The sequence below is a fragment of the Seriola dumerili genome, unplaced genomic scaffold (assembly GCF_002260705.1).
Source record: "Seriola dumerili isolate Sdu_G_001 unplaced genomic scaffold, Sdu_1.0 BDQW01000068.1, whole genome shotgun sequence".
In the NCBI taxonomy this organism is placed as follows: Eukaryota; Metazoa; Chordata; class Actinopteri; order Carangiformes; family Carangidae; genus Seriola; species Seriola dumerili.
Window position 1 is genome coordinate 2,370,297 of NW_019174323.1, and position 12,438 is coordinate 2,382,734.

Genomic DNA, 12,438 nt, shown 5'->3' on the forward strand with positions numbered 1-12,438 from the left:
CTGTGTGATTTAACATGTGAAATCAACAAAATCAAATATTGTTCAATAACAAAACACAGAATTTCCCAGTAAGAACGTCCGACTCCCTCAGGTTTAATTCTTCTTATTAGTATGTGCTTGTGTTTCAGTGTGCTGATCAGTCGGTAATAAGCAGGAGACTGAACACTAGTAATACACAGGTTTGTGGAGGTACCTGTGGCAGTTTGAGGGTGCTGAGTAACTGGTCCAGGGGCAGCATGCCCTCCTCCTTCAGCAGTTCAATCTCTCTCCGATGGCTCTCAGCGTCATTGCCCTCCTGCTGCTCCTCCACCTCTATTGTCTCCTCATCATCCTCCTCTTCACATGGAGGCTCAAAGTCTCTGTCTGCATAAAGAGAATAGATTTTTGTGCTGAAAAAAATGTTTCCTTCCTACACTGATATAAATTGGGGAAATCCAAAGACTTATTGAATCAAAGATAATCACAATGTGTCTTGTATCTCGAATGATTGGGTTCATAAGGTATCACACAAAAGCTCAACTGCAAGGTTTCAACCACATGTTCTCAATCCAAGAAATACTTCAGAAAGTCATTTGGTTCAATCAGAGGACGTTCTCTTGATGTGCGTCAATGACAGAGTTTCTTGATAGATAAGGACACTGTGTTTGCACTTCAAACTAAAATGAAGGTGGGACCTGGACTACTGACTCACAGACATTAACCACTTCCTTCCTCTAATGAGCAAACCCTTAAACTGAAGTCACTGTTCCCCTCCACCTTTTAGCAGTCAACCGCCACTGGTAACAATGGCAGCAGACCAGTCCGACCAGTTTGACTAAGTCTAACGCCTGTTGGTTGCAGAGCTGGATACGGTACCCTAAGACATGTTTTATTGCTCTTACATCATCTTGGTGCCAGGATGCATCAGAGCTCAGGTAACCAGGCAGACTTTTCACAGATATATGAGAACATGGTGGATTCTCTCACAGATACAACAACCTTGACAATGAAAAACAGCTTTTTGTTTCCATTTTACCTCTAGAAGCTTAAGAAGATTCAATCATTGGTGTGTAGCTATGACAACGTCCCTGTCTGAACCAATGAATCAGCTCTGAAAGTACTTTCAGTACAATAACACTGAGACAGTACACACTCTTTATTTTATTATTTATTTTTTTTTTTAAAAAGAGAACTTCTCACCTTCCTCATCAGCGGTAGGAGGCAGGGATTTTTGGGGAGTCACAGGGACAGTTTCAGCGGGCCGGGTGGGTGCGAGTGACTTGCTGAGGAGGTCTGAGTATTTCTCTGTCTGGCCAACAATGAAATCCAGCTGAAGGTCCAAAGCCTTCTTCCTCTTTTCCTCCAATCTGGACTGCTGCTTGTACTGCACCACCTTTATGGACAAGATAAGACACCACATCTTTTAAGACCGGATGAATTTTATTTTGTAATTTCAAGCAAAGCTACAATAAAGCCCGAAAGAAAAATATAAAATAAACAGTTGATAAATTCACTTGTTGAGTCTGAAAAGTGCACACTCAAACACACATCATGATCCTTTCAGACTCCACAGCTGAACACTGAATCAGAATGTTTTGTTTACTCAGCCTCTGTGAATCATCTGTACCTTCTCAACACTGCTCCAGAAAGCCCGGACCTCCTTTGCAATAGAAGATGCAACTCTTCTGATTTTAGCATGCTCGTCTCTCTTGGCTTTTTCCTCTTTTTGCCTCAGCTCCTCGTGGTGTCGCATCACCATTCGTACCACCTGATAACACATCAACAGAACATATAGAGTTAATATGACCAGATCTACAGTAGAAGCAAAGAAAATACCTCATCCTCCAGTCAAGCTAATAAAAACATGAGGTTAAAATAATTACATTTACACGTGTGGAGGTATGTATGCGTGATGATTACATACCTTTCTAGCCACACCTCTCTTCCACCGCCTCTCTTGGGCAAAGTCAGCAGAGAGCCACTGCATCTCCTCACACAGGTAATCCCAGTGAACTTTGGGTCGCGGCGGCTCCGTCAGGCGGGTGAGACGCTTCATCGACCAGAAGCCCTCTCGCTTCAATGCCTGGGTTCGATGCTCGATGTCGGCTTCCTACGGGGGACACGATAGACAAAACCACTCGGTAAATCCTGCCGGCACATTAGTGTGCTACAACAGTGTTTCTGAAACTGTGTGAAACTGTTAGGGGTAGGTAAAAAAAAAAAAAGTCTACAATTCAGAAGCGAATCACAAATGGCAAAAAAATATTTTTGTGATAACATTAGTTTATAATACTGATATATATTAAAAGCCAGAATTCCACCACGAGGTCTCCATGCAGCATCAGGAGAGTAACTGGCAACTATTTTGACAATCGATCAATAGTTTCTGTCATTTTTCAAGCAAAAACTGTGTAAAATGTCAAACATTTGCAAATTTCAGCCTCTCAAAAGAGAATATTTGCTGCTTTTCTTTACAAACTAAACATTTTTTTATATTTTGGTTAAACAAAACAAGACATATGAAGACGTCCTCTTCAGCTCAGCGAATTTTTTTTAAGTTACATGGACTAATCAATTAATTGGCAGATTATTTAATAACGAAAATAGTTGTTGCAGCCCTGGTACTCACATATTTTTCTCTGCCTTTTTTCTGTTTGTTAGACAGCAACTTTTATCAAGACCAATTTGTTTAACTGCTTCTTAAGGTTTCATATTGCATTTCAGTGGACCACAGACACAAGTGAATGGTTTGGCGCACAGTGAACTGGAGTAAGTGACTAAAAATAGGGCCTCCCTTCCTATTTATTGACTCAAGAATCAATTCCAAATTCCAAATCATGATGCCATCAATCAAATCAAATCAAATCAAATCAAGAGATTCCCAAAGAGACTCTAAAAAAAGAGTGGCAGAGTCAAGGGTCTTCAACACATCGACACAGTATTTTTGTTGTACTTTCACTGCGGTGTTCTGCATAGCTCTCAATCCAACGGGGCAGAGACAAAGGAAGGAGGGGGAGCCATCAGAGCTCAGGGTCTTAGGAATGACGCCCGAGGGACACTGACAGCATTTTGTGGCATCTCAGACCACCTGTGGAAAATGTCATATTTAGATTTCTCAACACAGTTCCTTAAATCACTCACATGTTTAGCCAGCTCTGCCATGTCCGTGTGACGCTCTCCGCGGGATCGCTGAGGAGTCTGATCAGGAGGGGAAGAGGACAAACTGTAGGCACCAACAGAGGAAGGAGAGACGAACTTGCCGTGCGGACCCCGGAGAGGTGAGGACCTCTCCCGTCGTGGTGTGGACCAATCGCTGATGGGTGAGGGTCCGGGGTAGGAGGAGGAGGAGGTGGAGGGTGAGACGGGAGATGAATTCACGGTGACCCTGTCCGCGATCCACTGCCGCACCTAAAGGCCAGAGGAGGAGGATGAAGAGGACATAAACTGATGAAGGGGAAAGCAGTGCTATTAACTAAGATAAAAGCCACATGCATGAATTAGGTTAGAGCGAGTGTTTAAGAAGCAAATGCTGACATGCTCCAGAATCAGGTGGCTCTTCTGTCAGCTTTCCTCTCATGCACAATTGCAATCATAATATAGCTGAAGTGAAGGAAAAGCCCTCTTAAGTCAAACTACTCCACGTCATTAACAGTGACAGTGCCCGACTAGGATGTGCTTGTGAATGTCCTGGTAAAGGGAGCCTATCTGGGTGTCTCTCCACCACCACTTACCTTAAGGAACAGTGCCTTTCTGTCTGTCCTGCTCTGTCCATGCTGGAAAACACACATGGCTTAGCATGCGGCCAACTTAAAGAAATAAAATCACTAAGTAATAAACAAATAAAACTGTTCACACCAGTTACATCAAATATGGGCTACATGCAGAAAGATGGGTAGAATAGTAGACCGGTGACAGTAAAAACATGCCAGCATACCTGATGAAACATAGAAGCATATAATCACATGGTGGGTATATCACTGTGTAATAGCAAATATCACTTTTGCTTTCAGCCAAGATGAATTCTCTTTTTAAGTTCAGTGCTGATTTTACCACTCACTAAATTATTTCTTACACTCAAGCACAAGCACACAGCTACAGTGTGGCACATCAGCACAGCCTAACAATGTTTTATTTGTTACGCAAATGAAAACTGACCAATTCTTTAGCTCCTGTGAGGAGGCGCTTTAGTGTGGCATTTAATATATCGTTCAGATTAGAAAGTAAGATCAACTTTGCCCAAAGGTTGAGGGGAGAGACAGCGAGGAACAGCTAGTAAAAACATTTTAGTGTCATCTTAATCAGAGTTGACAAGACGCCCTGGTACAGATTTTACATTTATCAACACTAGATCATCACTACCATACCACTACTATCAACACCACGCTTCATCTCTGCGCGTTTAATGGAGCCGCTATATCTGCTATGAGCTGCTAAAATGATTCAATGATTCACTATGTCATGTTCTTTAGCTTTACTTCTCATGATGCTTAGACCAATTTTCAAATCCATATCTATTGTTTTCCCGCCTCTGGAGCCACAATGCTGCCAAAACTTTCTTCCCTCTTTCTGTCCCACTCTATAGCTCTCTCAGTTTTGGATAAAAATCAATTAATAAACAGATATCCCACATTCTTCATTGAAAATACCTTGTGTGACGAGCTGGGAGTGGTTATTTCGCTTTCTGTTTTGTCAGCGTCGGGTTCGTCGTCGCTGCCTTCCTCTGGACTGCTAACCTGTCCTGAAGTGACTTCCTGAGCCTCCGTTTCTCCCGCGGGCTCATCCTGCTCCATGTCCTCACTCTCGTCCTCCGCGTAGAGGGAGTCAGGTTGGCTGGTGGGGTTATTGGGACTGGTGGATGTTGCACTGTCCCCTTCCACAGACGTTGTGAGCACGTGAAGGGTGTCAGGGGTTGTAGGTGGGGTGGCGTTGGTGGGTGCGACAACATCTTGGGACACGGCTTCACTTGCTGAAGTTTTAGTAACGGTTAAGGCCTCTTTATCAGATTTACTTGTGGGGGTGACAGACGCAGGTGTGATGTTACCGCTCATCGTAGGCTGCTGCACCTTTACAGGCACCGCCGCCGTCACTGAATTTTTACTGACGGAGCACTGCACCTGATCTTTCTGGCTGCTAAGAGCCACAGACGCACATAAAGAGTCTGCTGCTGAGACAGTTTGGGGAAGGCACTCCTCAGACATTGTGCCAGGCCAAGAGCTGTGGGCATTGGCCAGCTTGCCGGCCGCATTCTGTTGCTTGGACACCTGTGCCAAATGGGAGGGTGGGTGTTTCAGGGGAGGAGTTTCTCCCGGTTTGAGAAGGAGCAGCTTTGGATTTATAATACTAGAGGAAAGAGTGGTGCGGAAAGCGCCTGGGTTGGTTTCTGTGGGCACGGCAACATTCTGAATATTCTGGGATGGAGTCTCTGTCAAAGCGGGGGTTTCTTTGGTCCCTTCAAGTGAAGAAACACAGGCCTCAGGCTTTGTGGCACTTACAACAGTGACTCCTGGGGTCTGAATTAGGGAGGGCTGTTTTTCTACATGAGAAACGTGCACTGAAACAACATCGGACAATTGCATCCCTATGTCCTCGCCAGTTACCACTGGGGATATGAGAGATAATGAACCAGCTGTTGCTTCTGCTTCCTGTTTTTGGGGAGCTGTTTGAATTACAAAAGAATCACTCACCTCTGTTTGGTCTGAGACTGCTGCACTGACCTGTGAACAAGTTGTCACAATTTGTGCACTGGCGCCTGTCTCTTCAACAGTGAATGAGTCAGATGTAACAGCAGCTACTTCAACTAAACAAACCTCACTCGAGTTTGCCACTTGAACAGCTTGGTTAGCGTCTAATACCAAATGCTGTCCGACAGCAGCTACCCTCGTGTTCTGTATGGATAAATTATGAGAAGTATTGTTAGCTTGCATTTCATTTGCATCCTGTGATGAAGGCAAGGGCTGCTGGGAAATGATGACAGTGTCGCTTTCACTTATTGTGTGAATAGATGGTCCAAGGTGCAGTTCTAGGTCCTGTTTGACAGTATACTCATCAGAATTTTCTAGTAACGCGTTGAATAGGTTCACCTCGTATCCCGGAGAGTGAGGCATCTGTGCACTACTAGTGGCACACACCGTTTCCTCAGCAACCTCCTCCACCAGGCCGCAAAACTCGTACACCTCCACCGGTTGTGAGACTAACTCCATATCTGACTGAACCCGCTCTTCGTACAGCTTTGGTTCTCCAGTAGAAAGTTCGTTAACGATGGCAGCTTCACAGACGCTACCGTCCTCTCGTTGTAGCAGGTAACTCTGATTCAGGTGCATGCCGGACCACTCCTCGCTGATGTGAGCCTCCTCCCTGACAACCACGATTTCTTGAGCCTCTGCAAGTTCAGCAACCAGCGACGTTTCTGTTGTGGTGAGTTGATCGGAGGGATGAGATGTTTCAACCACCTGCCCCGCCTGCAGTGAGACAACTATGCCTGTGTCAAACAGAGGAGGAGCAGCGCAGGGTTTTGGGGAACTCTGCTGCGTGGAAGAGCACTCTGGCAGCATTGTGAAGTCAGATGAGGAGGCGTCAGTTTGTTCTTCCCTTGTGCTACTCTCCACCTGCTCTCCTTCGAGGCGATCACAGCTCCTCTGGATGTCGCCAGCTGTGTCGCTGGACGCTGAGCTTTCGTTTCCAAAAGTGTATAATCCGTGAAGTGTTTCTCTTGCCTTTGTGGTCTCAAGTATTTCAGCTGGGGGAGGTTGTGTTTCTCTGTGAGAAGTTTCAACAAGCACTTTAACATCCTCAAATGTCTCAACTGACTCCAAAGAATTTGCTGTCTGAGATTCTCTGGCATCATTTGAGATCTCCTTGATGATGTTAGGCTGTGTTTGTGACAGGTCAGTTTGTTTAATCTCACTACTGTCAGAGGAGGGTACGGGGAGCGGAGATGATTTTGAGTCCTGGTGACCACCTGCTTGCCACGCAGCACCTGACGGAGGTATATGGCTGCCTTGATTTGCGTGGACAAGAGAGTCCCTGTCAGACTGCTCCACAACCCCATGTTCTGTGCTGTCTTGGAGTTCAAAATCAACACCTGATTGTGGGACAGGAGATGAGGTTGTGAAACAGATTTGAGATGGGGGTTGTGGGAAAATATTTTCGCCTCTCTGCTCTTTTTCAGCAAGTTCCATGTTCGTTTCAGTTTCTGGTTTATATTCCAAACTGACGGACTGTTTCTCCTTTGTCCCCGCAATAACCACAAGTCCAGCACCTTCTGCAAGTGGCTGAATCTCGTTCGTCTCACTGTTTGAGTGCCTTTTCTCTTTATCAGTTTGTGACCCGTATTGCAACTTTTGCACTGTGCTGTCGATCTGTGTATCTGAGGAGAGAGGAGGACAAAGGGGAGCTGGAAGCCTTTGCATCTCAGCAGAGGAACTACAGTCCTCGGTGAGGGATGTTGGCGAGGATCTCGCAACTCCAACAACTTCGGAAACGCTCTCCTCAGCTGGGACTTCTTCTGAGACACTGTCCTTAGAGTTGCTTCTGATCGGGAGAGTCTCAGGCAACGATGTTGGAGGGTCGTTCTCCATGCCGAGGAATGCTGAGTCGTTGCTCTCCGGCAATGGCACAGTGGACGGATTGGTGAACGGAGGGACTGGGCGGGGGGCAGCTGCGACCGGCTGCGGGGCATGCCGAGGTGACTCCCCAGCCACATTCTGTGCAGCCTGGGGGTTGCCACCCAGCAAATCCACAGCCGGAGAGGCACGCTGCCGCACCGCCTCCTCCCCAGAGCTTCCTTCCTCTGTGATGCCCCGGCTACACACTGCACCTGCAGGTGAAACATGTTGTTAACAAAGTGTCTGGACAAAGTGGGTAATTTATTGAAACACTAAAAACGAACAGGGACATGAAAAAGTAACTCAGCACAAATAAATAAATCTTTAGGAGGAAAGGTGGGTAGTCACAGTGATGTTGCTGTATGCTTTTTTGTTTCTTTTTTAATTCATATACAGGACATTGTATTCTCCTCACCGCCTACCAGCCATCGACTCACTGTCTTACAAAAGACATGGAGGCACAGCACACATCTAGTTCTAGGTCAACATCATTTTTATAGCAAATACTCAACTTAAAGTTAAAGAAAAAAAATAAGCAAGTCATCACCAAACATTGGACATAATGTTACATTCAGAACTGACCAGACACATGTGCAAAGCAAAAACTTCTCACCTGTCTGTGGTGTGAGACACAGATCTTCTGTGCTTTCTACTTCCAGGATGCTGAAATTAGGGTCCCCTCCACATATTCTGAGGGAGAGAAAAAAAGAACAGAATGGTAACTTCATTATTGAAATCAAGTGAGCTATTTAAGTACTGAACTTGCCACAATACAAAACTATGCAGTTTTGGAACGAAACTAAGTACATTTACTAAAGTACTGAATTTAAGTACTTTTACTTTGTAATTTCTTTTCATGCCACTGCATTTTGCAAGGAAATACTGTACTTTTAATGACAGCTTTAGTTACAAGTTGTTTTGCAAATAAAGATTTTGCTAACAAACCCCATGAATTTATTATAAAATGTGATGCTTTGTTATAAATATATATAAATATTTCAAATTACAGACAAAACAAAGCATTGGGACATATCACTTTAGGCTCAAGATAATTGTCACCATTTTCAGAACTTTTACAAAACAAGCAATTCATCAATTAATCAAGAAAATGATTGGGAGATTAATTCATAATGAAAACAATGATTTGTTGCAGTCCTTTGCAAAATAGTTATTACCTCCACCTCAACCAACTACAATAATGAAGTCCTGTGCATGTGTAATCATAATCTCATAATATATAACAGTCACAGGGGGGATTTTTCTGCATTGAGTACTTTTACTTTTAATGCCTCAAGTTTATTTCCCAGATTATATTTACATACTTCTACTCAAGTAAGGGATTTGAATACTTCATCCAATGCTGCAGTTACGAGGATAATAACAGTGACTTTCACAATAAAGGATTTAAAGCTAGAATGAATTTAATTAGATATGCAATTAGTAAACAAATATATTACAATGTGTAGGACGATGAGTAGCATGTCACGTCACGAGATAAGAAGCAGCAACAGCAACACTCAGGGAGCTAGGCTAGTCAACTTGTGCTAGGACTGTAGCTGGTGTATGTGGCCGTGTTTGAGTGGGTTATCTTGCAGCAGTAATAAAAAATTACTCCATGAAGCTGCATTAAACGGTAGCCAGCTCCAAGTTGCATTTGCTGCAGTCGCCCACAGGAAGGTGTTAGGAATTCTGCAACATGCGCTCTCAAGCTAAAAGCCGGTGACCAAACGCGCGGGCCTCCAGTCATTCATTTTATGTTCTCGTAAATGTACATTTTATTCATTGTAGCTGGTGGTAGCCTTCTTGGACTTGTGGGTAATTGTCTACCTTGAGAAAATAAATCTTTCTGCAGTAGTCATGTGTGCAGCGGCTGCGTGGATGAAAAGATGAAATATGAATCGACTTTTCATTCCTACCAGAGTGGTAATTGGATCGTTTTTTAATAAAAGCCACACAGTTAACTGGTTAACGTTAACGCCTAACGTTACCGGTGTTACGTCGAAGTCTGTTTCCCCCTTGAATAGTGTCCCCTGAACCGTTGCCCTGTGTGGTTAGGGTTACGTTAGATTAGGTTATTGGTTAGGCGCCGGACAGGTAACTGTTTCAGGATTAGGGTAAGGTTGTCTTGAGGTTATAAGCATCGCAAAAAGCGACTCGGTAGAGACAGGGATAAACCAAGGTTTAGGTTGTGGTAAAGGGGAAAAACTAATCGATGAGGGAACGTATTTCAACACAACACCGGTTTGGCTAGTGTGGTTAGCTAGCTAACGTTAGCTCCCACAATAACACTGCTTGGGTGGCACTGCTGCTAACTAGCAAGCTGGAAGAGTTAGTAGTAGGGTGCGTTCATTTGATGCGCAAGCGCCACATCCCACCCGCAGTTATGTAATGCTCCGGCTTGTAAAGGAGCCTGTATATTTATGCCGACACATTTGCCAAGTTACTTCACAGGGAGACAAAAACACCCGAAAAGTTGCATTAAAACCCGCTTCTGCATGCACTACAGAGGGGGACAATCACTCGTGACGTCATTGCGTGGGGTCAAATCTCTTTTAACGAAAATAAATTAGTTTAAAAATATTAAAATACAAGCCCTAACAACTATTAATTTCTATCCAAATATACAAAAAGGCAATTAAACAATGTTCCAAAGTTCCATATAAATTTTGCAATGATTACACGGGGGATTTAGGGGGACCCGCACTGTCCCACCAAGACTGGCTCTTTAGAAGCGACTGCAAGGAAATGGTACTTTAATCGCAATTTATTTCGCTAAACGCAGTTTAAATTGTTGTTGTGAACTTCTATTTCGCCGCCCTGTCTTGGTTCAGTGTAGTGTCTACAAATTGCAATACAGTCCATTCAAAATATACCACCAAGTGAAATGCAGTCTGATTGTGTCCCGCCGTCCGTCTGAGCCCCCCTCAAGTACCCCCGTTACTTCCTCCTTGCCCCCCTCCCTCTCAAGGCCGCCATCTTAAGTTCCCACCTACCTGAAATTTCCGACCAATTTTCTTTTACTAAATTCTCGTTGAAGGAGTCGTCATCCACGTAAAATCGCACTCAATCCGTAATGCCAATAATCCAAACTTTCTCCCGGTACCCAACGAGGTACCACTAGGTCTGTGGGAAGAAGTTAAAATACGGACCGGGAGAGACTGGGTTTCGGCGCAGAATGTAGCGGTCGCGGGGAGGAGACTTTACGCAGCGAAATGGTGGAGGATCGCTGCTGCTGACAAAGTACTGAACACCGGGAAATCTCGCGAGATATGGACAAGCGCGCCACTTGAAATTTTGATATTTCTGACTATTTGTACGTTATTTACCGACCTTTGTTAGCGTAAAACTATGAATAAGTAATATTTTTCTTCTTTGTCACAGGCACAATAAAGGCCAACAATAAAATATTGTAATTGTAATCATCTTATTTCCACTTTTAGATTAACATTTTTTAAATCGCTCGAATTATTTTAACATGATTGTTTACAAGTCATGTCTTTACGCGTCATTCTGTACCAGATATATCAGTAGTTTTTGTAGTCATTTCGTTTGATCATTGAGTGACTAAGAGATGGTGATTCATCTAGGTATAAGTTATGTTGTGTTTTATGTTCAAAGGACCTGAACATTTGAGGCATTATGATATGTAAACCTCTTTATTGTAGGTAAAACCCATGGTGAATAGGTATAATACTTTTTTTAATTCCATGTCAGGATATAGACCTGAAACATTAGTTGATTAATTATCAACAGAAAATTCACTATTATGATAATAAATCACTTTTATTAATAATTTAATAATAAGATTTTTTTTTTTAAAGCAAAAATGGCAGACATTTGCTGGTTCCAGATTCTCAGATGTGAGGATTTAAGGCTTTTCCTTTCCATACAAGACAGTAAATGAATATCTTTGTGTTTTGGACTGTTGGTCAGATAACTCAAGATGCCATTTTGTCATTTTAATGAAGCCACAAATTATGCTTTTGGACAAATTTAGGATCAAAGGATCTGGACATTAGATTATGTAAAACCTCCTTATTCTTAATAAAACCCAGGGGAAGTAAGTGGAATATTTCCTGTTCATTTCCTTTAAAATGTATGACTTGGAGCTAAAACAATAGTCAATTTCAAATTTGATTAGTCAATCATAGAAAATTTAATTATCTATTTTAATAATAGATTCATTACCTCAGCCATTTTTAAAGCAAAATGACAAACATTTGCTGGTTCCAGCTTCTCTTCTTATTCTTTTGTCCTACATGATAGTAAACTGAATGTCTTCAGTTAGTCAGATAAAACATGCAATTTTACACCATCAACTTGGGCTCAAGGACACTCTAAGTGGCATTTTCACTATTTTCTCACACTTTACAGATCACATTAATGATAAATCAAAATAATTTTCAGGTTAATCAATCATAAAAAAAATAAAAATAAATAAATTGTAGCCCTAGTAGGATTGTTACGGTAACAGTTGCTTCAGATTTTCTTTGTGGTCTGTTTGGATAATGGATACTTACTTCATCCCAAGGGGAAATTCAAGTGTCAATGATAATCTGTCACACTGTGTAAAAGGAAGCAGCTCAACTGAGATATTAAGTATAAAATATCACATTTAATAAAGCTAAAACAAAATGAATGGCCATTTTTAAAAATAAAAACCCCCAAATTCCACGGCCATAGCTCCTAAAATGTAAAATATGCTTGTTTTCATACTCTTCTCTGATATATTTGGCCTTTGGATTCTAAATATGTCAACTGGACTCTAAGAAATTGTGACAGACATTTTCCCTTTTGATTTAAAAAAAAAAAAAAAAAAAAAAGAAAAAAGAAAAATACAATCTATACACCAAAC

The 12,438-nt window shown here is 42.5% G+C and overlaps 1 protein-coding gene across 1 annotated transcript in view; it reads right to left on the bottom strand.

Moving 5' to 3' along the window:
• Positions 1–8,533, bottom strand: part of srcap (Snf2 related CREBBP activator protein) — a 33,170-nt gene extending 24,637 nt beyond the window's left edge. The window contains exons 1-9 of the mRNA XM_022742299.1: positions 8,529–8,533; positions 8,197–8,273; positions 6,060–7,795; positions 4,626–5,489; positions 3,121–3,387; positions 1,904–2,089; positions 1,607–1,747; positions 1,180–1,372; positions 194–363 (exon numbers count right to left, since the gene is read on the bottom strand). Of these exons, the coding sequence (XP_022598020.1) occupies positions 194–363; positions 1,180–1,372; positions 1,607–1,747; positions 1,904–2,089; positions 3,121–3,387; positions 4,626–5,489; positions 6,060–7,795; positions 8,197–8,273; positions 8,529–8,533 (3,639 nt within the window). The remainder of the gene's footprint in view (positions 1–193; positions 364–1,179; positions 1,373–1,606; positions 1,748–1,903; positions 2,090–3,120; positions 3,388–4,625; positions 5,490–6,059; positions 7,796–8,196; positions 8,274–8,528) is intronic.
• Positions 8,534–12,438: the final 3,905 nt, after the last annotated feature.